The 22,624-nt window shown below is 39.5% G+C and overlaps 1 protein-coding gene across 5 annotated transcripts in view; it reads right to left on the bottom strand.

Moving 5' to 3' along the window:
* Positions 1-263: 263 nt before the first annotated feature.
* Positions 264-22,624, bottom strand: part of LOC126335974 (uncharacterized) — a 201,595-nt gene continuing 179,234 nt past the window's right edge. For all 5 annotated transcript variants that reach the window (XM_049999483.1, XM_049999460.1, XM_049999468.1 and 2 more), the window contains exons 3-4: positions 17,338-17,557; positions 264-4,524 (exon numbers count right to left, since the gene is read on the bottom strand). In XM_049999483.1, coding sequence (XP_049855440.1) covers positions 4,114-4,524; positions 17,338-17,557 — 631 coding nt within the window. In that variant the 3' untranslated portion in view covers positions 264-4,113. The remainder of the gene's footprint in view (positions 4,525-17,337; positions 17,558-22,624) is intronic.

Here is a 22,624-nt window from a genome sequence, read left to right as displayed (position 1 = left end):
CTGCATATGTATTTCATGTGTCTAATCTTTCCCGCCTTCCTCCCTGAGCATGGAACAAATAATTCTGAATGCTAGAATTAGTTTTTCCAGTTTTAAATGTGTCAATCAGCATTACTGGAATTTTGTCTCCAGTAGGTAAGTACAGATTGTAATTTTGTCATATCACTGCCTTATGTGATTAATCTAACTCACAATAAATGAAAAACATGGCATTTACTGTGTCATGCTGAACAACCTCCAACAGCAGTGACAGCAGCAGTGGATTTCAGAGAAATTGTTCAGTATGGAAATAAAATTTGTGAAGCAGAAGAAACACAAGAAAAAGCAGCTGAACATCACTCTATACTTCCATGAAAGCACGGACACCATATATAAATTATTAATAGTCATCAATCAGGTTTCCCTCATCTCTCCATGGTTTATACACTAGGTGGTATGGAGAAAAAATTAAATGTTACTACCTAATTAACAGTAATGTGTAAAGATGTTCAGGATATAGCAATATTATGAAAAGATAGTTGCTACTCACCATATAGTGGAGATATTGAGTGACAGATAGGAACAAAAAGACTGTTAGTAAATGAGCTTTTCACTAACAAGGCCTTCATTGAAATAGACAACACACAAACACACACACATACACACTTCACCACAGTCTCACTGGCCTCAGCAGCCTGTGGCAATGTATGTGAGAGTTACATTTGTGTGAGTGTATGGTGGGTATGCTATCGTTTTCAGCGAAGGCATTGTTGTCCATAAGCTCACTTGATGACAGTCCTTTTGTTGTGCCTCTCTGCGACTCATCATCTCCTCTACATGGTGAGTACCAATTATTCTTTTCATAATAATGTTACATTCCATTCTGGATTTTCCCTTGTTTGATGTTCAGAATATTGTATTTTGTAGATGAATATTGAGATAAATCATGAAAAATTCATAACCTGACTAAACAGAAAAATCTTTCATGTAAGGATTGAGTGACATACAGCCAAGGTAGAATTTTTAACATTTGTACCTCATACATATTTAAATAAGGAAATAAGGCAAATACATTAATTATAAAGTGTGCTCCTTCAATTATACACTGAGAAGAACTGAAGTGAAAGCAAAGAAAAGAAAGGGCCTAATAAAAATGTCAGGACAGGGTACAAAAGTTTCACTGATGATGCTGTCCTTCTCACTGAATGTAAAGAATCTACAAAATAAATGTGGAATGTAATGAGCACACTTCTCAAAGAAACACTAACTTACCAATGGAGGGGGGAAAAAAAAACACGAAGAAACAAAGAAGTTGAAACTTTCTGGCAGATTAAAACTGGGAGTTGAATCTGGGACCTTAGCCTTTCATGGACACATGTTCTAACAAGCACAACTCACAATCTGTCCTCACAGCCCTGCTTCCACTGTACCTCTTCTTCTACCTTCCAAACTTCACAGAAGTTCTCCTAGATACCTAACAGGACTAGCACATATAGAAGAAAGGATATTGCAGAGAAATGGCCTACCCACAGCCTAGGGGATTGTTTCAAGAATGAATTTTACTCTGTAGCAATGTGTGACACGATTTGAAACTTTCTTGCAGATTTAAACCATGTGGTGAACTGGGACTCAACCTGCGTCCTTTGCCTTTTGCCGCAAGTGCTCTACAAGGTCGCCAGACATGCTTGGATAGCTGTCAGTGGAATGCTTGCCAGCAAAGTTTATAGTGAAAGGGTGATGAGTGATTTTACTACAGGCTAGTAATGATCACAAAGATCTGAGAAATCAAACTGTGCAAATAGTATCAACATTCTGGGAAATACTGTCAATAGCTTCCCAGTGAAACTAATGATTTTTCAGTATTTTAATCAAAAGGAAGAATAAAATATACATGTTTGACACATTCTTAAAGATTCTCCTGCATGCTACTACATGCAGATTATTTTGTGTAAGACGTTGGGGAAGTTTCACACAAAAATGCATTTTCTCTTATTATTTTCACTCACAATATTGATAATTTGGTTTTCATACTTCCCATATCTTAGCTGCACAAATCCCAAGGCAGTTATTTAAAAACACTGGGTTCTGAACAATAACTGTGAACCAATAACAGTACAAAAATATTCCATGGCTTTCTCACTGACTGAAAACGGAAAGTTTTAATTTTTAAGTCATTCTCATGGCTTTTCTAATGTTAAAAATAATGAGAAAAGGACAAAACAGGCTATTTCTTTCCAACATAACACATAATTTTGTAACATGTCTGGAATTTTGGTGTTAGTATTTCAATTACGTTATAATTAAATACATTTATTGGGACTGAAATCTGACAGTATGCTATTGTTCTGGTTCCGCACTGAAATCAACATAAAAATGTGACACAAATTTTTATGAGAGCTGTCAACTGGCTTCACAGTCACAACTGCCCTTGTTGTAAAACTCTTAAATGTTATATATTTGAAAAAGAGGGTAGTGGTTTCTCGATGTTTGTTCCAGTGGGAATGCACAAATATCATCCAAACTACTACGGAAATCAGAATTTGTGAGTAGTGAGTTTAATGGATTAGGGAGGCTGCATTACAGCATGTGATAAGTTGGAAATTTGAGTCAGTCAGGGACCGTGTCCAGATGGCCAATGTGGTTAAGGCAACCATTCGTGAGAAGCGGTACATAGGGTTTGAGTCATGCTTGGGGACAAATTTTCAACTTTCTCCACTGCGTTACCGCAATGCTCTCGGTGGCTAGCTGTCACAATTCCCCACCCATCCTTTCTCTTTCCTTCCTCTACCTATATTTCATGTTTACAGTTAAATGTTAGCTCCTCAAACAGAAGTGAAGCCTTTCTACACACTCATATTCTTTATATGTTTGTCTTGCTTCTATCACTTTATTAATAGCAGTTCTCTCATAAAGAACTGAAATTTCATTTTAAAGCAAGATAAAATACAGTGTAAGTACTATTACCATGTAATTGTACAAAATTGTGCGTAGTTTTTGCGATTGTTTGAGTATCTTAGCCAATTTTAAAAAATCAACATATATATTCATTGTGTGTATGTACAAGGCCTAAAACATTTGTGTGTTCATCAAGGGCAAATATAATACACAAGTGACATATACTGCACATCTTAATACTATTAAATGAAAAAAAAGATAATATTAACTATTTCTGTTCTTGCCAAAAAAATAAATTGTACTTAACCACAAAAAATCTCTCTTCTTTCATTTCAGGTAAATAATTCCATTTCACAAATTTTCCCACAACAGCTATACACAAATTTCGAGTATTTTAACTTGCATATTCAAACATTCTTGCATGCTATCAACAATTAAAATGAAATAGTGTGAAGATTTTCACAAATTACTTAGTGCTAATTATAAAATAGAGGAAATGCGCCCATTTCTTTGGCATTACAACTCATTTTCTTTTGTTTTATTTTTATGTTTAGCCACTTAACTGTAAATAATAATATATATGTAACTGTTCACAGAACAGAATCAAGCTTAATATCTGTAATACACATGATGTTTTTAAATGCATAAGAATAGTCAAGTCATGCACAATAATGTATACACTGACAAGTGAAAATTTGAAAGAAAGGCTAGTGTCTGAACACAGGAAACTTCTGTCATCGACATGAGAGACTGGAATAAGTAAATAATACTTGTGTAATAACAATCATTTAAATAAAAAGCATGAGGGAACTCGGCAGAGTGATGGTTCCCATCTTTCTATTATAGTCATTCTGTATACTGGTACTCTCAAATATGCAAATCTACACTGAAAATGAGGTATAAAATGAGTCAACAGACAGTTAGCTTACCAAATGCAATCTTAGCTATCAGTTTTACTGCACAAGTCACAAACAATTCACAAAACTTCTTCCTGTGTTGATGCAAACTATTTCTCTTGACGATGCATAAAAATATTTGTCAAACAGGTAGAAAATTCAACATATTTCCAGCCACACTATTTTAGCCAACAAGAGATTCACTCATTTCATGGAAGTCTATAGATGAGAAAATCAAAGCATTCTCTCAAAGTAAACTATATCATGATATCAGTACTATGATGACTCATTGCACAAAGAGGAATGACTCAAGCTTCTGATTTAGAAGTTCACAGGTTCATTTTTAGCTTACAGCCTTCTCATATGAGGGTGGAGGCGACTCATCACCAGGCGGATGTGGTCTCTGCTGAACTGGTAGCAGAACTGCAACATGGTAGGGTGGAGGAGGTGGTTCGGGAACTTGGACTGTATTTGACGAAGGTAAGGCAACCACTTGCCTTTCAGCCACTTCTTGCTGAACTGTCACACTCGTTGTTTCAACAGGACGTTCACGAGTCTGGTGGACAGGTGTTGCTGATGAAGAAGTTGCTACAGCCTGGGCAGATTGGACATGAACAGCACTTGATGCTACTGCAGCTGAAAGTAATTCCCGGGTCACTCTTGATCGACACAATGACACAGTACAACCTGCAAGCAGGAACACAACCAGCAACGAACAGAACACCAACACCTCCAGCCCAGTACCATGTACTCCCTGCAATAAACAAGGGAAAAAATGATTTCACATACACAACAGAAATGAGGACGTGGCAAAATTTACTCTGCAAGCTTTGTGGGTCTTAATTTAGACAAAACTGTTTCTTAAATTTTAAAACTACACAAAATTCTTGGTTTTTATTAAATAAATGATGCAGTGCAGCTCCACTTTGCTGAGGAATCTGTAAAAGGATCATGAGAATGCAGACTCTAAATCAGAATCTTCTGATTTTGATTCACCTTCTGTTTTGGATCAGACCCTTCCAGAGATTCTGTAACAAACTGAAATTTCACTGCATCTGAATTATGGAATTTTAGGTGTGGTTTATGATCTTAATACTTTTTTTCTACAGCATAAAAAGAATGAAAAATTATCACTTTAAAGTATATTTACTAATTCATTTCTAACATCTTTCCATTCCCACAACATGACAGCAATCTAACATTTTCTAAAGTGCGTTCAATGAGTAAGCAAAAAATTGATACCAACAAGCTCAGAGACAGAATTCGAAAGTTACTTGAGTTACCATACTTTTAACACTGGAGCAAGGCCTACACACACACACACACACACACACACACACACACACACACATATTGCAAGAATGAAACTGGAAAAAAGGAAGGATAAAACACAAGTTGCTGAAAAGCAATTTGAAAGTGGGTATCTACTGCTGCTTCCAATTCATTGCCAGAAGAAGAAAGTTCATGTTCGAGAATTTCCTTTACTTATCTTTCAGTCATGGTTGTATCTTATGATTAGAAGTTGCATTCCTTCTTCGTTTGATTACATTATCAAGGATACATAAAACAATTGTGAGACACATAATCAACTGATTGCATTTTTCTTCAGAAGTAAGAGTTTTTCTTGACTTGACGAAGCTGATTTGTAATACCATCATGTAAAATTTCTTGTAATGCTTAGAGCACCATATGTTAACTGAAATAATACTCACTCACACATAAATAACTTGTCTAGAAGGCTCTCAACCATATGCTATGGTTTAAGAATATTAAAGTCAACAACAAACAAAACAGTACTGCAGGCATATTCTGTGTAATTCCACTCTCACTGCTTCTATATGGGATCGTTTTCTGAGGACACTTAACTTATAGCATAAAGGTTTTTAGAAATCAAAAAAAGAGCTCTACAAATAACTTACAGGCTTAAAAAGATAGCGCCCTGTAGTCTTATTTTACTGAGCTCGATGTTCTGAATGTTCCAAGTTTATTCATTTGCCTTATTCGCTAGTGACTACCTCTTGAAAACAAGCAAACTACTGCAGAACAAAAATGAACACAATTATTGAACCAGAGGGGAATCAAATATATACCAAAAACATCACAGAACAACAGGCTATCAGAGGAGCATAATTAACATCAGTGTAATATTACATAATAAGATACCTGATAGAATAAAAATTGCTGTGTATCAAATATTTAAAATTAAACTAAAGGCATTTCTAATAAAGCACTGTTTCTATTCTGTAAAAGAATTTCCGAATATAAAACAAAAAAAAACTTAATTAAATTATAATAACAAGTAGCAAATTTTAATTTGCCTACTAATTGCAAGTACTATGTATTATTGCAACTTTTCTTTGACCTGTCCAATATCAATTGTACAGTTCATGCTGTATGATAAAACTGGACGAATAAATAAAAAAAATCAATAAATCATAGAAGCAATATAGGGAGAAAAGAGTGATCTGGGCTAGGCTAGATGTCTCATTACGTAAAAACTGAAATGAAAACTTAAGATCATCATGATGATGTTGTTATTGTTGTGGTCTTCAGTCCTGAGACTGGTTTGATGCAGCTCTCCATGTTACTCTATCCTTCTTCATCTCACAGTAACTACTGCAACCTACAGTACATCCTTCTGAATCTGTTTAATGTATTCATCTCTTGATCTCCCTCTACAATTTTTACCCTCCACGCTGCCCTCCAATACTAAATTGGTGATCCCTTGATGCCTCAGAATATGCCCCATCTTCCCTATCCTAGTCAAGTTGTGCCACAAGCTCCTCTTCCCCCCAATTCTATTCAATACCTCCTCATTAGTTATGTGATCTACCCACCTAATCTTCAGTATTCTTCTGTAGCACCACATTTCGAAAGCTTCTATTCTCTTTTTGTCTAAACTATTTATTGTCCACGTTTAACTTCCATACATGGCTACACTCCACACAAATACTTTCAGAAACGACTTCAGTCTATACTCGATGTTAACAAATTTCTCTTCTTCAGAAACGCTTTCCTTGCCATTTCCATTCTACATTTTATATCCTCATTACTTCGACCAGTTATTTTGCTCCCCAAATAGCAAAACTCCTTTACTACTTTAAGTGGCTCATTTCCTAATCTAATTCCCTCAGTATCACCCCGACTTAATTCGACTACATTCCACTATCCTTGTTTTGCTTTTGTTGATGTTCATCTTATATCCTCCTTTCAAGACACTATCCATTCCATTCAACTGCTCTTCCAAGTCCTTTGCTATCTCTGACCGAATTACAATGTCATCGGAAAACCACAAAGTTTTTATTTTTTCTCCATGGATTTTAATACCTACTCTGAATTTTTCTTTTGTTTCCTTTACTGCTTGCTCAGTATACAGATTGAATAACATTGGGGAGAGGCTACAACACTGTCTCACTCCCTTCCCAACCTCTGCTTCCCTTTTATGCCCCTCGACTCTTATAACTGCCATCTGGTTTCTGTACAAATTGTAAATAGCCTTTCGCTTCCTGTATTTTACCCCTGCCACCTTCAGAATTTGAAACAGAGTATTCCAGTCAACATTGTCAAAAGCTTTCTCTAAGTCTACAAATGCTATAAATGTAGGTTTGCCTTTCCTTAATCTCTCTTCCAAGATAAGTCATAGGGTCAGTATTGCCTCACGTGTTCCAATATTTCTAAGGAATCCAAACTGATCTTCCCCGAGGTCAGCTTCTACTAGTTTTTCCATTCGTCTGTAAAGAATTCATATTAGTATTTTGCAGCTGTGACTTATTAAACTGATAGTTCAGTAATTTCACATCTGTCAACACCTGCTTTCTTTGGGATTGGAATTATTATAATCTTCTTGAAGTGTGAGGGAATTTTGCCTGTCTCATATATCTTGCTCACCAGATGGTAGAGTTTTGTCAGGACTGGCTATCCCAAGGCTGTCAGTAGTTCTAATGGAATGTTGTCTACTCCCGGGGTCTTGTTTCGACTCAGGGCTCTCAGTGCACTGCCAAACTCTTCCCGCAGTATCATATCTCCCCTTTCATCTTCATCTACATGCTCTTCCATTTCCATAATATTGTCCTCAAGTATATCGCCCTTGTATAGACCCTCTATATACTCCTTCCATATTTCTGCTTTTCCTTCTTTGCTAAGAACTGGGTTTCCATCTGAGCTCTTGATATTCATACAAGTGGTTCTCTTTTCTCCAAAGGTCTCTTTAATTTTCCTGTATTCAATGTCAACAACTGGACCTCAGCTTTCACTCTGTTACTGCTCCTCAAGCATCTTTTCACTAAATGTTCTTCCAATTTATTGAATAAATGGTAGTCATTAGTTTCCATGTCTGGAATATACTACTGCAGGCAGTTGATGACCTAACCAAACTCTTCCAGGTGAGCGACAATTTGACAGGTGATATGGAGCAAGCTTTGTCATGGAGAAGAGCTACACTCTTGCATCATATCCTTCTTCTCCATTTCTATATAAACTGTCTGAATTGCCTAAGTGTCTTACAATATCCAATGTCAACTATTGCAGTGTTTTACTCCGAAATACAGTTTTTATGACTGTCGCTGCAGACAGTGTTTGTCTGAATTTTTGAGGCCTGGGCAAAGGGGAATACCAACACAATACCAACGACACTGCAATACAGTCAGTGGTATGAACTGAAATACCAAAGTTTTGTGACCTAAAACAACTGAATTCCTATATATGTTGTTTTTGTCTGCAAAACCCTAAATAAATTCATCAGAAGAGCCAATGCACAGTCCTTTGTGGCCTCACCTGCACACTCCTTCTCATCTTCCACCTTTCCAGTCAAAGTCTGAAACCAAAATGCAAGAGATCATCAAATGAAATCCCAAAATTTTGACTCATGATTAGTTCAACCTACAAAATTTTCTCAGAATATGATGGTCTCCTTACTTCTTTCTTTGTTATGAATTTCAGTGCAACCAGACAGGAACTTCCTACATCACTTATGGACATTTATTCATCCAGATGCTTTCATTAGCTGGTGATGAATTTTGATAGGATTAATACCTTTTTCCATTCAGAACCTTAAGTTCAGCATATACTTCAAATGTGGTGGAGTGGCAAGAAAGAGATTAATTACAGACAGTTGTAGAGCTAAGAATGAGCATCCCACGCTGAGTGATGGCTTGTCTGGGATTGGAGAAAGTGACAGACATAACTGTGTGACCAGCAGCTGTGAAAACAGTTCTTTTGCAAATCAAACACTTTGCAGACCTTACTTGAACCATTTTCAAAGAGTTGCCAGTCTACAAATGTTCAGTTTCAGTGGTGGTGGTGGTGGTGGTGGTTAGTGTTTAACGTTCTGTCGACAACGAGGTCATTAGAGACGGAGCGCAAGCTCGGGTTAGGGAAGGATTGGGAAGGAAATCGGCTGTGCCCTTTCAAAGGAACCATCCCGGCATTTGCCTGAAGCGATTTACGGAACCACGGAAAACCTAAATCAGGATGGCTGGAGACGGGATTGAACCGTCGTCCTCCCGAATGCAAGTCCAGTGTGCTAACCACTGCGCCACCTCGCTCGGTGTGTTCAGTTTCAACTATAAACTTCACATCCGGTACAGTTCTCTTCTTTTGGCACACACAATCCTTTGTCAGTCTTGCAAATGTATATGATGATATCATATTTCAGTTTCTTCATACAGGATGGTTCACAATTCATGTTACACACTTCTTGAGGTTGCAGAGGGGCTTCGTAAATCAAGTTTAACATGGGAACCGATGACCAGAAACGTCATCCAACGACAGTAGAGAGCATCAAAGTTACTGATGTCTGTGGCTGTAAGTGTATGTACATATGGGGTGATTCTGTGATGATGTTACAAGCTTTCTAGGACGATGGAGAAGGATAAATGTATCAATATGAGTTAAGGGTCCCTGTACCAGACACGAACGAATAGAAAGTTAGAAGTGAAAACTGTTCTAATACCTCTGACAGTGGAATATGTGTACTGGTACTGTTAGTGCTAAGATTGTAGGGTAGGCAACTTTCAGAAGTGGTAGCATGGATACAAACAAGAAAAATGTCTAGTAACCATGGGCTCCAGAATGCATACCTTAGAGCTATAAGCACTTCTTCAATAGAGGAGACATATTTCACACTAGGGATGAACAAGTGCTCATAATAACTCCTCAGGTATGCATTTTAGAGCCCATGTTTATTGGCCATTTCTCCCTCTGAAAAGTTGCCTGTGCTACAAGCTTAGCAACAATAGTACCACTACACGTATTCCACTATCAGAAGTATTAACACAGTTTTTGCTTCTAACTTTTGATTCATTCTCTTTTGGTACAGGAACCCTTACCTCCTTCTCCATCATCCTAGAAAGTTTTTAATATCGTCATGAAATTACTCCATATACACATACATTTGCAGGTGCTGGCACCTACAACTCTGATGCTTTGTAACTTCGCTGGATGATGTTTCTGGACATGGGTTCCTATGTAAAACTTGATCTACTAAGACCCCTCTGCAACCTCTACAAGTGCATAACATGAATCGTGAAACACCCTGTATGTTAAATCCAGTAATGTATGCACAGCTATAATCTCTGAGTCATGATGGACTGCTGTGGTGTCCTTCTATAAAATGAGTTTCTTCATTTTAACATCATGATTCTTGCAAATTATATGCAACCCTGCAGTTTACTAAGGAGTGATAGAGTAAATACCACTATACAGAACACAATAATGGAAATCATGTACGGATATTTTAAAAAAGAAAACTTCTCAGTTTACTCAGTCATCCTCTTAAATCAGCTTTCATCAATGAAATTTTCAAGCATATCTAGCTTCCTTAAGACTACCTGGATGACTGCCAGAAGAATTCTCTCATGTGACGTCTTCAGAACAAAAGTATTATGGCTGAGTGTTTCTTTTTCCAGTTCTGATCTATACTGCACTGAACTGCAAACCTAATCTGTCACTGCATTGTAGATCTCTTATAACTTGGTTCCATTTTAGTTATCAGTAAGTTTCAGAGATTTTTTTCCTGTGATCCCGGGATAGAAACGCCGAGGAAAACTTCACATGGTATCAAAGTCATGAAACATGGAACATTACTTCACGTGGATAAAAGTCGGATGGAAACTGAGTATGGTCTTTCTTAAGGACCCATTCCAGCATTTGTGTAATATATTCAGATAAAACTGCAAAAAGCTGCAGCAGGATGACTGTATAGGAATTTAAACATCACTCTTCCTGAATACAATACCAGTGTGATATTCAAGCCATTTCAATTGTTGATCTTCTGGACAAAATATTATTGATTAGCAAGAGGGAAATACGGCTGGGTTCTTAATAGTGAATCTTGTCACTCATAAACTGGAACTGTAATGTAATAGACTTAGCTTCTCTACATATCGTGTTAAAAAATGCTAGCAAAAAGAAATATTCAAAAAAGATAAAACACGTTTCTTTCATTTGGAAAGCAGTAAAAAAAGGAGAAGAACAAGGAAGAGAAACAAAAGGACAGAAAAGGAACAGGAAAAAGAAACAAGAGGAACTCTGCTAGTCTACATTCAACAGATGTTCAGTAGCTATGAAACATCTGACAATTCATTTGTATAATGAGGATCAGCAACTATTCAGCTTTAGGTGGAATGCATATTGTGGACAAGCACACACAAAGATCAGATACTGACAAGCTATGTTTTAATCTTTCATTATCCTGCCTTGACAAGCCAACATTTGACTGCCCCCCCCCCCCCCCCCCCACACACACACACAGGCAGTCACAAAATGTACCAACTGCTAAGTGGTTGTCAGGACAGAAGACTAAGAGAGTGGATGGATAGAGAAAGGTAAGAGTGGAGCGGTGGGAAGGGGAGGGAGTTATGAGTAGGCACGAGGAAGAGTTAAATAAATATTTTGGAGTGGGAGGGTGGGACCAGAAAAGGCCCTCAGCAGCAATGGTGAAACTATCTACATCTACATCTACATCTACATCCGTACTCCGCAAGCCACCTGACGGTGTGTGGCGGAGGGTACCCTGAGTACCTCTATCGGTTCTCCCTTCTATGGATTATTAGTATTAATATCCGGTGGCTGTAATTAACTGACAGTTCTCCAAAGGTTGCAGTGCAGGCTATATATATAATAGGATACTGAAACGTCGTAAGTAGAGACCAGATTTACGAGGTGTTATCCAAAATTTTCGAGACTGGTGCTGCCATCTGTTGAAAACCTTACCTTTGCACTAATTGTCACCATCACCCTCGAAGTAGCTCCCAACCAACCGCATTGGTCCCAGTGCTTCTGCCATTGGTCAAACGTTTTCTGGATGTCCTGTTCTTTGAGGGTGTTTATCACCACCAGCGATGCTTCTTGAATACTCTCTAGAGTGTCAAACTGACGGACTTTCAACTTGAGTTTCAGTTTTTGCAACAGCACGAGGTCGCAAGGTGCCAAATCTAGCGAGTATGGTGGGTGGGGTACAACCACCATTTTGTTTTTTGCCAAAAAGGTCCTGGTGAGCAAGGGCGTGTGACAGGACACGTCGTGATGCAGCACCCAGTTTCCTCGATGCCAAAGTTCAGGCCGTCCTCGCCACACATTTTCATGGAGCCATCACAAAACTTCACAGTAGTATGTGGAATTCACTGTTTGGTTGGGTGGGGCAAATTCTTTGTGCACAATTCCCTTGGCATCAAAGAAAACGATGACCATGCTCTTCATTTTGCTCTTCACCTGTCTCGCTTTTTGGTCATTGAGAGCCCGGGTTTCTTCCACTGGGATGATAGTTGCTTTGTCTCTGGGTCATAACTGTAAATCCAGCTCTCGTCACCGGTGATAACCCGTGACAAGAAGGTTGGATCATCTGATGCAGTCTGACGAAGGTCCGTGCACACTTCAACACACTGTGCCTTCTGATCGGCACTCAAGATCCTTGACACAAATTCTGTGGCGACACAATGCATGCCCAATTCATAAGTCAACATCTGTTGACATGGTCCATAACCAATACCCAGTTCATCCACAAGATCTTGAATGGATCGACATTGATCCGCACAAACCAACTTTTGAATTTTTGCAACAATGTCTGGTGTTGTGCGCCTAATGGGACTTCCAGTGTGAGCATCATCTTCGACGTCTGTATGGCCGGCTCTAAACCGAGCATGCCACTCAAACACAAGCGTATGGCTTATGCTCTGTCCCTCAAGCACTTGTTGAATCATTGCAAGGGTCTCACACAGAATTTGATAGACACGCACTATTGTGTTCGCAGATGCATCATAAAATTGCCACACACCAAACACAGAGTATTACAGAAACCACTGCCGATACGCAACCCGTCCTCCCAGCTGAGTTCCAGTCTGCACACTGACTCATCAGATATGCAGCTCTCGCTACCTAGCGGTGCAAAGATCTACTACTACTACTACTTTCCAGATGGCAGCAACAATCCCGAAAATTTTGGGTTCCACCTCGTGTGCATTTGCATGTTGCATATGCATTTGCATATTTGGCTCCTTTTCACAGGTTTTGAAAATTTTAACTAAAAACTAGTGATGGCACATATTTTCACTCTATGTTTACAATATTTTAAAAATTTAGACATGCAGTCTCTAGCTCCCTCTAGTTTTGATGTCACACAGATCGACCGTGACCCAGAACTGCATGCAATCACTGACCAAGAAGCCACTACCTAGCGAAATCATTACAGAAGAGGAACAGGAACAGGCAAACATAGTCAATGCTCCTCCAACCACATTGGTGGTTAATCCTCTCTGTTGACATATTGTATGTGTCGACAACAATGAAATTAAGCTATGCAAGCATTTAGTCACACAATGTGTAATGTATTGTGTACCATGCTGCCTGAAAAAATAAATGTAGTTTCATGGATAGCTGACCATCATGGAACATTTACATATGACGGAATTGTTTTATATTGTAGAGTTTGTGAGAAAAATGTTTCATGCAAAAAAAAAAAAAAATTAAACAAATCAGTATGTCAAGACAAGTCTTCACATCACAGTGCTGTTTAAGTGAATAATTAGCACTGTAAAAAGTGGCTGGTTGCTGTAATCTTCTGTGTAAGAGTCAAACTATAAACATGAAAAATTAACCTTGAAGCTTGGTCTTTTACAGCAAGTCTTACCTTTTAAGACATGTCAAATACAAATGTGAAAGTCAAAATTTAAGTAAATGCATAAATGGCTGGTGTTCCTGCCCATAATTTTTCTTTGTGGCTGGTCCTCAAAGTGTTCATGTTTTGAATTATATTATGAAAAGAACAGTTGCTAATCACCATATTAGCCTTAACACTGTGTAAGATGATTAAACTCCTTGAGTCATAACTTGGAGTTAGTAGCAAGACTGTTGATGAATTTTGTCACCTGATGTTGTTCTCTGGATGAAACTGGTTAAAAAACAAGAAAAGTATCTAAATATTATTTCCTGCCGAAGGAAGTGGTTGGATTTTTCTAGGCATGTGTGGTATTGGGTAATAAGAGGAATTTTGGTCAGTGGCTCATTAGCAGCAGCTTTCGTTTGTCGAGGGTCATGGAAAGAGATGGTGTGGGAAAGACATTTATGAAGTGTTTAGGGAGGGTACTGGCTGTCTTTGCCTGTCGTCAGAATATATAGATAACTCTCACTTCCTGTAGCATTTTTGAATGTCAGCAATATACAGAGTGCATCATAATTAATGGTGTAAACACATACAGTTAAAAATACATGATAGTAGAAGCAAAAAGGTCACAGGAAGCATAGGTCTGTAAATGAACCACCTGCGAGACAATCACGAATTTGTGGTTACCAGCCACTACTGATGTGATTCTGTGTGTGTGTGTGTGTGTGTGTGTGTGTGTGAGGGGGGAAAACAAACAAAAAAAAAGCAACATGCCAGTCCACAGTGTAGTCCTGGATCCTGGATTACATTTTTGAAACCTGCTGGAGTTGTAAACAGAATGGATATGACACTAAAGAACACGTACAGAGTGCTATTCATGTCACTTGTTTGTGGAGCGTAAGTTGAGTTGTATGAGTAGTTGGGGTGACATGGAACATACAGCAATGAGGAGTATGCAGATATGCATTTCTGTATAGTAGTGCTAATGGCAATGCACAGGAGGCTGCATGCTTGTTCCAAGAACCATACCCTACCCAAAGACACTCCGAGAGTAGCACTTTTACATGGGTGCATCAATACTTCCAAGAAAGTCGGAGATAGGCACATGCTGTGGGAGTGGGTATGCCTGCATGTGCTTGAAAATATAGTGCTGGGAACAGTTGAACACTCTCCAGAAATCTTGACAAACATGTTCTGCCAGTGGATGCAACAACAAGCTGTAGGCAACCCTATGTTTGACAGTTACATTTCATTTACAGACAAAGTAGGGTTCACTTGTGATGTCTGTGTTTAATTAATTCTCATGTTTGGGGTCATCTAGTCCCCAACCCATATGCTGTGTATGTCCCCATATCAGTAACATTTCCCACTGAATGTGTGGTTAGGGGTACCAGGTGATCATTTTATTGGGCTATATATGTTACCAAACAAACTCTAATCCTTGGTTTGTGCATCATCATCTTGCAGGACTGCTTGAGGACGTTGCCTTCTACAGCATCTCCAGAGGAGGTGGTATACGCATGATGGAGCACTGGCACATTTTGCTGCTATGATAAGACAATATTTACAAAGACTGATTGGGCAAAGAGAACATGTACCATGGTCTCCAAGATCAGCTTATCTGAACCCTATCGATTTTTGTGTTTGGAGCCACCTTAAAGGTTAATACTATTGAAGAATTGGAACAGAAACTTGTCAATGCTTGTAAAGAATTTTGAAATGATCCAGGTATCTTTGAAAGGATTCGAAACTCATTGCATGGACTGGTGGAGGCCTGCATCTGGGTACACGGACAACACTTTGAACAATTCCTTTAACGATGAGTAGTTATATAACTATTGTGTTTATTCAAAACACCTGCATGTTTTTCTTAATGTTGTACAGTATTGTTACCTTTCCTAAACTCAGGTGACTTCTACACAGAAAAAAGTCAGTGGTGGCTGGTAACAATGAAGTCACAATTATCTCAAAAGGGTTTCATTTGTGACCTGTGTTTACTGAGACTTTTTTTATCATATATATTCAACTGTATGCACTTACACTATTAATTATGATACACTCTATACAGGTGTTAAGTACAACTGTGGATGATCACTGGTAGATGGATTAAGTACATAGGTTTTGGGATAGGTTTAATGTTTTGAAGAGTCTTCATGATCCTGGGAAAGTGAACTTAATGCAAAGTTCGTAAGTGGTGTTGTCAAATACCTCGTTTGGGGCAAGAAGGTGAAGACAAGTTGGAAATTTGGAATTTCTGGTGGGGAGGCCTCACAACTTGAGAGAGGATGGAACAACACAAAATTCAATAAGTTCTTTGGGTGGGCTTGGTTAGTAAGGTAGGTGACAAAAGAATGCTACTTCTTAAGAAAACATGAAAGAATAGGAGCCCTTGTCAAGTCTAGCATGGTTAAGCCTGGGTCTTGGGCTCAATGCAATGCCTTATGAAGGGACTTAGACTTCTGTTGGCACAAGGTTTATAGAAAACATTGCTGACAGTGTTGAGTGTCGAGGGAGTGGTTTGAAAGAAGGTTATATGGATGCAGGAATGGATTAGATGAAGAAGACAGAGTCTGACAATTATAAGAAGTTGATAAAGGAAGGTTTGTGGTGTATAGTCAAATAAAGGAGGAGTGATGTTACATGGGAATGATAAATGATCTGGCGGGTAGTCATTCTCATAGGAAGGAGTAAAATATAAGTAGTTTTGATAGGTTTTCCAGACGGTGCTGAGAAAGTTGTTTGGATCTTGAAGCAGCAGAAGCTCAATCTAAAGACAGGGTCCAGGTAACTTCTGTTATGGAATAAACAGTCTTTGTAGTAGGGACGGATATGGTTTAGAAAGGCCTGTGCTTGGAAAGTGTTGTTATTTATGGCTGCATAGTTGAGGGGAAGGGAGTTATGAATGTAAGATCAGTAATATTTATTTCTTCTCTTGCATATGCTCTGTCTTCTGCCCATCCAGTTTTGTTACCACTAATAATCCACAGTTATGCAACTGTCCCTAATATCATCCAAATACAATTTCTTGATTCCCAGTACTTCCCTGCTGACTACTTGTTCCACACATCCTAAGCCTCCCCAATCCTCTCCCTAATACGCAACTACCCTCCATTTTTTCCTCAAAATATTCCTCGTTTCGCCTGACTGACACTCTTAGGTGCTGATGCTGGAAAGAAAAACAAAGATTACAAAACTAGAGACTATCTGATTCACCCACATTCATCTAGATAAGAATGATTTACCTATCTTCATTTTTTGTCTGTTGCTTCCATTTTTGTGATAAGCCCATTTATAATCCTAAAACAAGTTTTTCCCAAAACACAGTTGTTCATTTATCTTATGAATTATTATTTATCATCTGGCATAGATCATTAGGCCTGTCTTACACACTAATGTAGAAAAATAGAATAATATGTACATAATAAGACTCAGTATATAATTCAGCACAGATTCTGTTGCAAAATACTGTACCTCATGATCAAAATAGAATTTTGCTCCTGCCACAAAAACTGTGGCAAGTGCAAATGATGCCCACATGCCACACCTAACACGACCTACTGGCAGCAGCTGTTGTTGAGCTATACTGTGGACACTGGCTTCAGTTGCTGGTTCCAGTGGCAAGTCCAGGAAGACACTACTGTCCACCTCAACTGCATGAGGCCCAGGCTGTCGGTGGGAGCCAGAGGATGAACTAGAAACACATATAAACATTATACTGAGAAACTGTAAAATTTACAGTTTTCAAAAGCACCTGCAGGAAAACTTTCTCTTTCAACTTCACAATAAAAAGAGTTCAACACTCCATGAACAAAAATAAAATAATTAAGTGAATGATAATACAACATTATAGACCTAACTGAAAACACCCTTACAGAAAATTTTTTGAAATACATGGAACATTAATATCTTCATCACAGAAATGCTTCACGAGATGTAACAAAGTAGACACTGATCATATAACTAACCATTTGGACACTTATGAATCTCAGCAATGATTTGGTGTACATGCCATTATAAACAAACAGATCATAGTTTCAGCTAAGAATAAACACCATCTTAATGGACCTGAGCTATGTTTCTAGAGGCACAGGCAAATAACCACATACTCCCAGATATGGGATTTTATATGCTTTTCTGAATGTATGAAATGTGGTCACATCAAGCACTTGTGATCAAGTCTGTGAGATTTACAGGAAAAAGGTTGCCGTGTTTGAGCATTTAACCCACCAAAATAATAGCGTAGCAGCACAGGTTGTCTACACACAAAAGAGCGCAGGGATCATGGCAACAAGAGCCCAAATAATGTGCATCCATATGACAATACCACCACTACCACCACCACCAGGCATGTTATTGACAATAATTCACTGCTACTTAGGGTGCTCACCTCACTGGCAGGCAGCAGCGGCATTGCTCCTAGGAGGCACAGATACCACTGACCTATTTGCTTCCACCACAAGGGGGAAAGTGGGGGCACAAATAGTCAGTAACCAAGCCATCTGCCAGCTAGTACTTAAGCAATCACATGGTCAGTATCCAGCAGTTGAAGCCAGCCTGCAAACCGGGGAGTGCTACTGGAGCTACCTAGAGCTGCCAGCAGTCTTTGTCCCTGCTGCGCTGAGACATGGCCTCTTGGGCTTGGCCTCCCACATTTTGGTATCTTGGCTTGCTACTGTCGTTGTGCTCAGAGACTATCATCTCACCTTGCGGTCCTTAAGACACAGACTTCATCATTTCTAGGCAAACTGTTTAGTCTTCAGTTATCCTACTAGAAGTGTTAAACTGAGGCAGTTACAGTGACTACTAAACTGTTTTGTGTTCTTGTTCATTAATGCTCCACTATGGAGAAGAGTGAATTAATGTTATTAATAAAGCTATTGTTTGTTGTCTACCTGGTTATAAGTCCTTCCACAACTAATCCAGTACAGGCTGCTTCAATTGGCGATAAGGTTTTCGTGTGAATTTAGGCTGAACTTTTGTACTGCACCCCACACAGACCATGCTTTTATGTGTTTTCCCACATACGTGGTGCATTAACATCAAATTTCAATTTCATTATGTCCACAGCCACCACAGATGTCACTACATAAGTATTATTGCTTCTGCAAAATATCAACGGACACAGGAACTAATGTTGGAGAAAATTGCACCCGTTACCACATCGCAGGTGGTTTCTAATTTACTGTCTTACATCAACACCGTGGTGTAGGGCTCCACAATGTCAACACTAGTGTTCCCAGCATTCAACAAGAAGGCAGAACCATGGGTGATTCCATCACTGACTTACAACAGCATTTCATTGCTCGCAGAATCTCAAGTGATACCCAGCAACACCATTTTCTGTTGGCTTATGCAGGGGTAGACATCTCTCGCCTCCTGCAGCAGTTAAACTCTGAAGCACAACCATATGCAACACATTGGGAAACATGCTTGTTGGACTATTTTAATTTGCAAATTCAAGTGGCAGCTGCCAAGCAACAATTTCTTAGTTGTTGTAAACAGAACAAGCAGTTCTACCAGGAAAGGATAGTTCAACTGCAGGTACTTTCCACGGATTGCCATTTTCAGTGCTCCAGTGGTAAGAGCAGACAGTCATATGTCACACTGTTGGTTAGGGAAATTATTCTAGACCATTTCAAAGATGAAGGACTCTAGACTGACGTTCTCAAATTAGAAACTTGCCTTCCACTTATTCAAACTTTCGAGCTGTCAGTCTGTTCCTCAGTGGCCCTGCAAGATCTGTCACATGTATTTTACACCCACCCCAACCACAAGACCCAGGCCTATCCCAACCCACAAACCTGTCGGTTCCACCTGACAAGTCCCCTCTAGAAAGAACATTGCAGGTAACTGACACAACCAGAAGTTACCATCATGCAAAAACTGTTTCATCACATATCAATGCTCGCAATGCTACTTTTATTGTGTGAACTACAAGTCTGTTGTAAAACTGGGAAATCAGATATCTGGCAGTCCATAATTAAAATGAGTGTTGATAGTACCTGTCTGAACAAAATTGACTCTGGCTCGGATGAAACGGACTGTGTGCATGGCTCAGATGCCCTCCATGTGCAGGCCATTCTGCCCATCTCCGACAGACTATTGATGTTAGAGATGGTAATCAACACCATGCCTGTCACTTTTCAAATAGATGCTGGCTTCTCCATCTCCTTTGAGAACTGGGACACTTATAGATGCCTTCATTCACTGTCACTACAAACATAACACACCATAAGTCACTTCTGCCATTGTTTAACTCTCACTCTAACATACCTAACAAGACTGCCCATTGGCTGCAACCTTGCATGTTGTTCCTCTCTGGATGCTGCACCAGCACTCATTCCCACTCAACAACATAGCATGTTAATGCAGGTGTATCATCCCACATTCTGGTAGAGCAGGATCTCAACTTTGATTCTGCTTTCGATAAAGACTCAACTCCTATAGAAGCCAATAACAATATCCAGGCAGTCGCAGAAGATCCTGTCCTTCATGATGTCATCAAGTTTGCAGAATGTGAGTGGCTGACAGATTACAAACTCATACAGCATCCAAAGGTTTAGGAATACTAGTAATATCAGCATGGATTATCAATGCCCAATGGTATACTCTCACTGCATGATGACAATTGTCACACTAGAGCCTTCATACTATGAGCCCTCCAATGATGGATACTGACCAATGCCGGGTACTGACACTACTCAACCAGATTCAGTGTGGGATAGTCAAACAAATGTTCACGGTTAGCCAGGACAAACAGGCAGCCAAGAAAGTCAGCATTTCCCATGGCCTGTCACAACATCCCCTCAGTCACTGATATATCTGTATTTTGGTGGGCCTTTGTGGGTTTCTCTCCTGTGGTCAATGCTGGCAGCAAATTTCCCTAGGCTCATAGATGCAATCAACTTCATCAGCAAAAACAACAGAAGCCTTATAATGCATTTTTTCACTAATGAACTACCAGAAACCATTGTAGGAGACCAAGAAACTCAATTCACATTGGCACAATTTTGCCACTTTTTGAAGAAAAGTGGCATCCATTTGGTCCATATGGTACCATTCCATCCAGCTTCCAATGGCCTGGTGTCAACATTTGTATGCAACTTTAAAATCCAGATGGCAAAGCTCCAAAATGTCATGGTCTCAATGACATCCTCAAATTGTCCCTTGTGTCCTACTGCTTCATACTCCAGGGCAGGACAAGCCTGACAAAGGAGCTTTATGGTCAACTGCAATGATCCCAGTTTTCCATTGACCATCCCTCCAATCATACACCCTCATGCTGGCAGCCTCCCTGTCATTGTTATTCCTTTCGGGGCAACTCTCATCATCTGCCTCCTCAACAGGGCCGTGGTCAAAGTCCAACTGACAGATCAAATAAGCTACCTCAAGCACCTCAATAAGTGCGTTCTCATAAGGCAGAAGAATTCTCCTCTACTTATGTTCCAGATATTGTATGCCCAGCATCTGGGATTGACAACTGCTGACACTGGCTGCAATACTTTCAGGAACCAGCAGCCTTGGGACTCACAGACGTCAGTCTCCCTGATGCTCTCCTTTCCCATGGACGTCAATAACAGTCAACTGGGTTTGTCACTTCCTCCCAACATTGGCACAAGTGATGGTGACATCTGAGACACTGAAATATATCACCATGTCTCATCTACAGAAGGGAAGTGGGAAGGGATGCTATGTTTGCGTATATAGCCCATCAATATGACTGTACAGCACCACTGGTTACCTATACACGAGAGTGCAGAGGTGATGACGACAAGATTCCAAACAATAAGTGTCCATACAACAACAATGACACCAGGCATGTTGCTGAAGACAATTCAGGAAGCCAGCACTGTGACTCAGGGTGCTCATCTTGTAGGCAGGCAGCAGCGGCATCGCTCCTAGAAGGCTACTACAGACCTATTTGCTTCCACCACCCCACATGACCACAAATAGTCTGTGAGAAATTCATCTGCCAGCCAGTACTTATGCAATGGAGTGGTCTGAATCCAGCAGTTGAAGCCAGCCTGCAAACTGAGCAGTGCTACAGCAGCTGCCAGCAGTCTTCATCCTTTCTAAGCTGGGAGTTGGCCTCTTGACACTCAGCCTCCTGGACTTTGGTATCTCAGCTAGTTACTGTGATTGTGCTCAGAGACTGTTGCCTAATCTTGTTGCCCTTAACCAAAGGCTTCATCTACATCTACATCTACATTTATACTCCGCAAGCCACCCAACGGTGTGTTGCGGAGGGCTCCATGAGGTAGTCACTAAACTAGACATACTATGTGAACTGACTAGCCTTCGCTTAATACACTGGAAGTTTTAAACTCAGACAGTTACATTGACTGCTCATCTATTTTGTGTTCTGGTTTATTAATGTTCCAGGGCACAGAAGAGTTAATAATGGTTTTATTAATAAACCAATTGTTTGGTATTTACCTGGGTGTAAGTTCTGCACCGAGCCTAGCACGAGTCACTTCAAAGGTAATCATTATTTTGTACTCAGAAATACCACAACAAAAATCATGCAGAATTACGAAAAATTTAAATAAAAATCAAACTATAATAGCATAGGTGAGTGTTACCCACAGTAAGCTAATCAGCATTCCTTCAAAAATGCAAGAACATAGCATGCGAAAGCACTCTCGCTGAAAAAGTAGCAGATATTACAATAAATTGTATCTACATCTACATCTACATCTACATGACTACTCTGCAATTCACATTTAAGTGCTTGGCAGAGGGTTCATCGAACCACAAT

Source organism: Schistocerca gregaria, chromosome 1, assembly GCF_023897955.1.
Source record: "Schistocerca gregaria isolate iqSchGreg1 chromosome 1, iqSchGreg1.2, whole genome shotgun sequence".
Lineage (NCBI taxonomy): Eukaryota > Metazoa > Arthropoda > Insecta > Orthoptera > Acrididae > Schistocerca > Schistocerca gregaria.
Note: the sequence above shows the minus strand (reverse complement) of the source record. Positions and strands in the feature narration are given on the sequence as shown.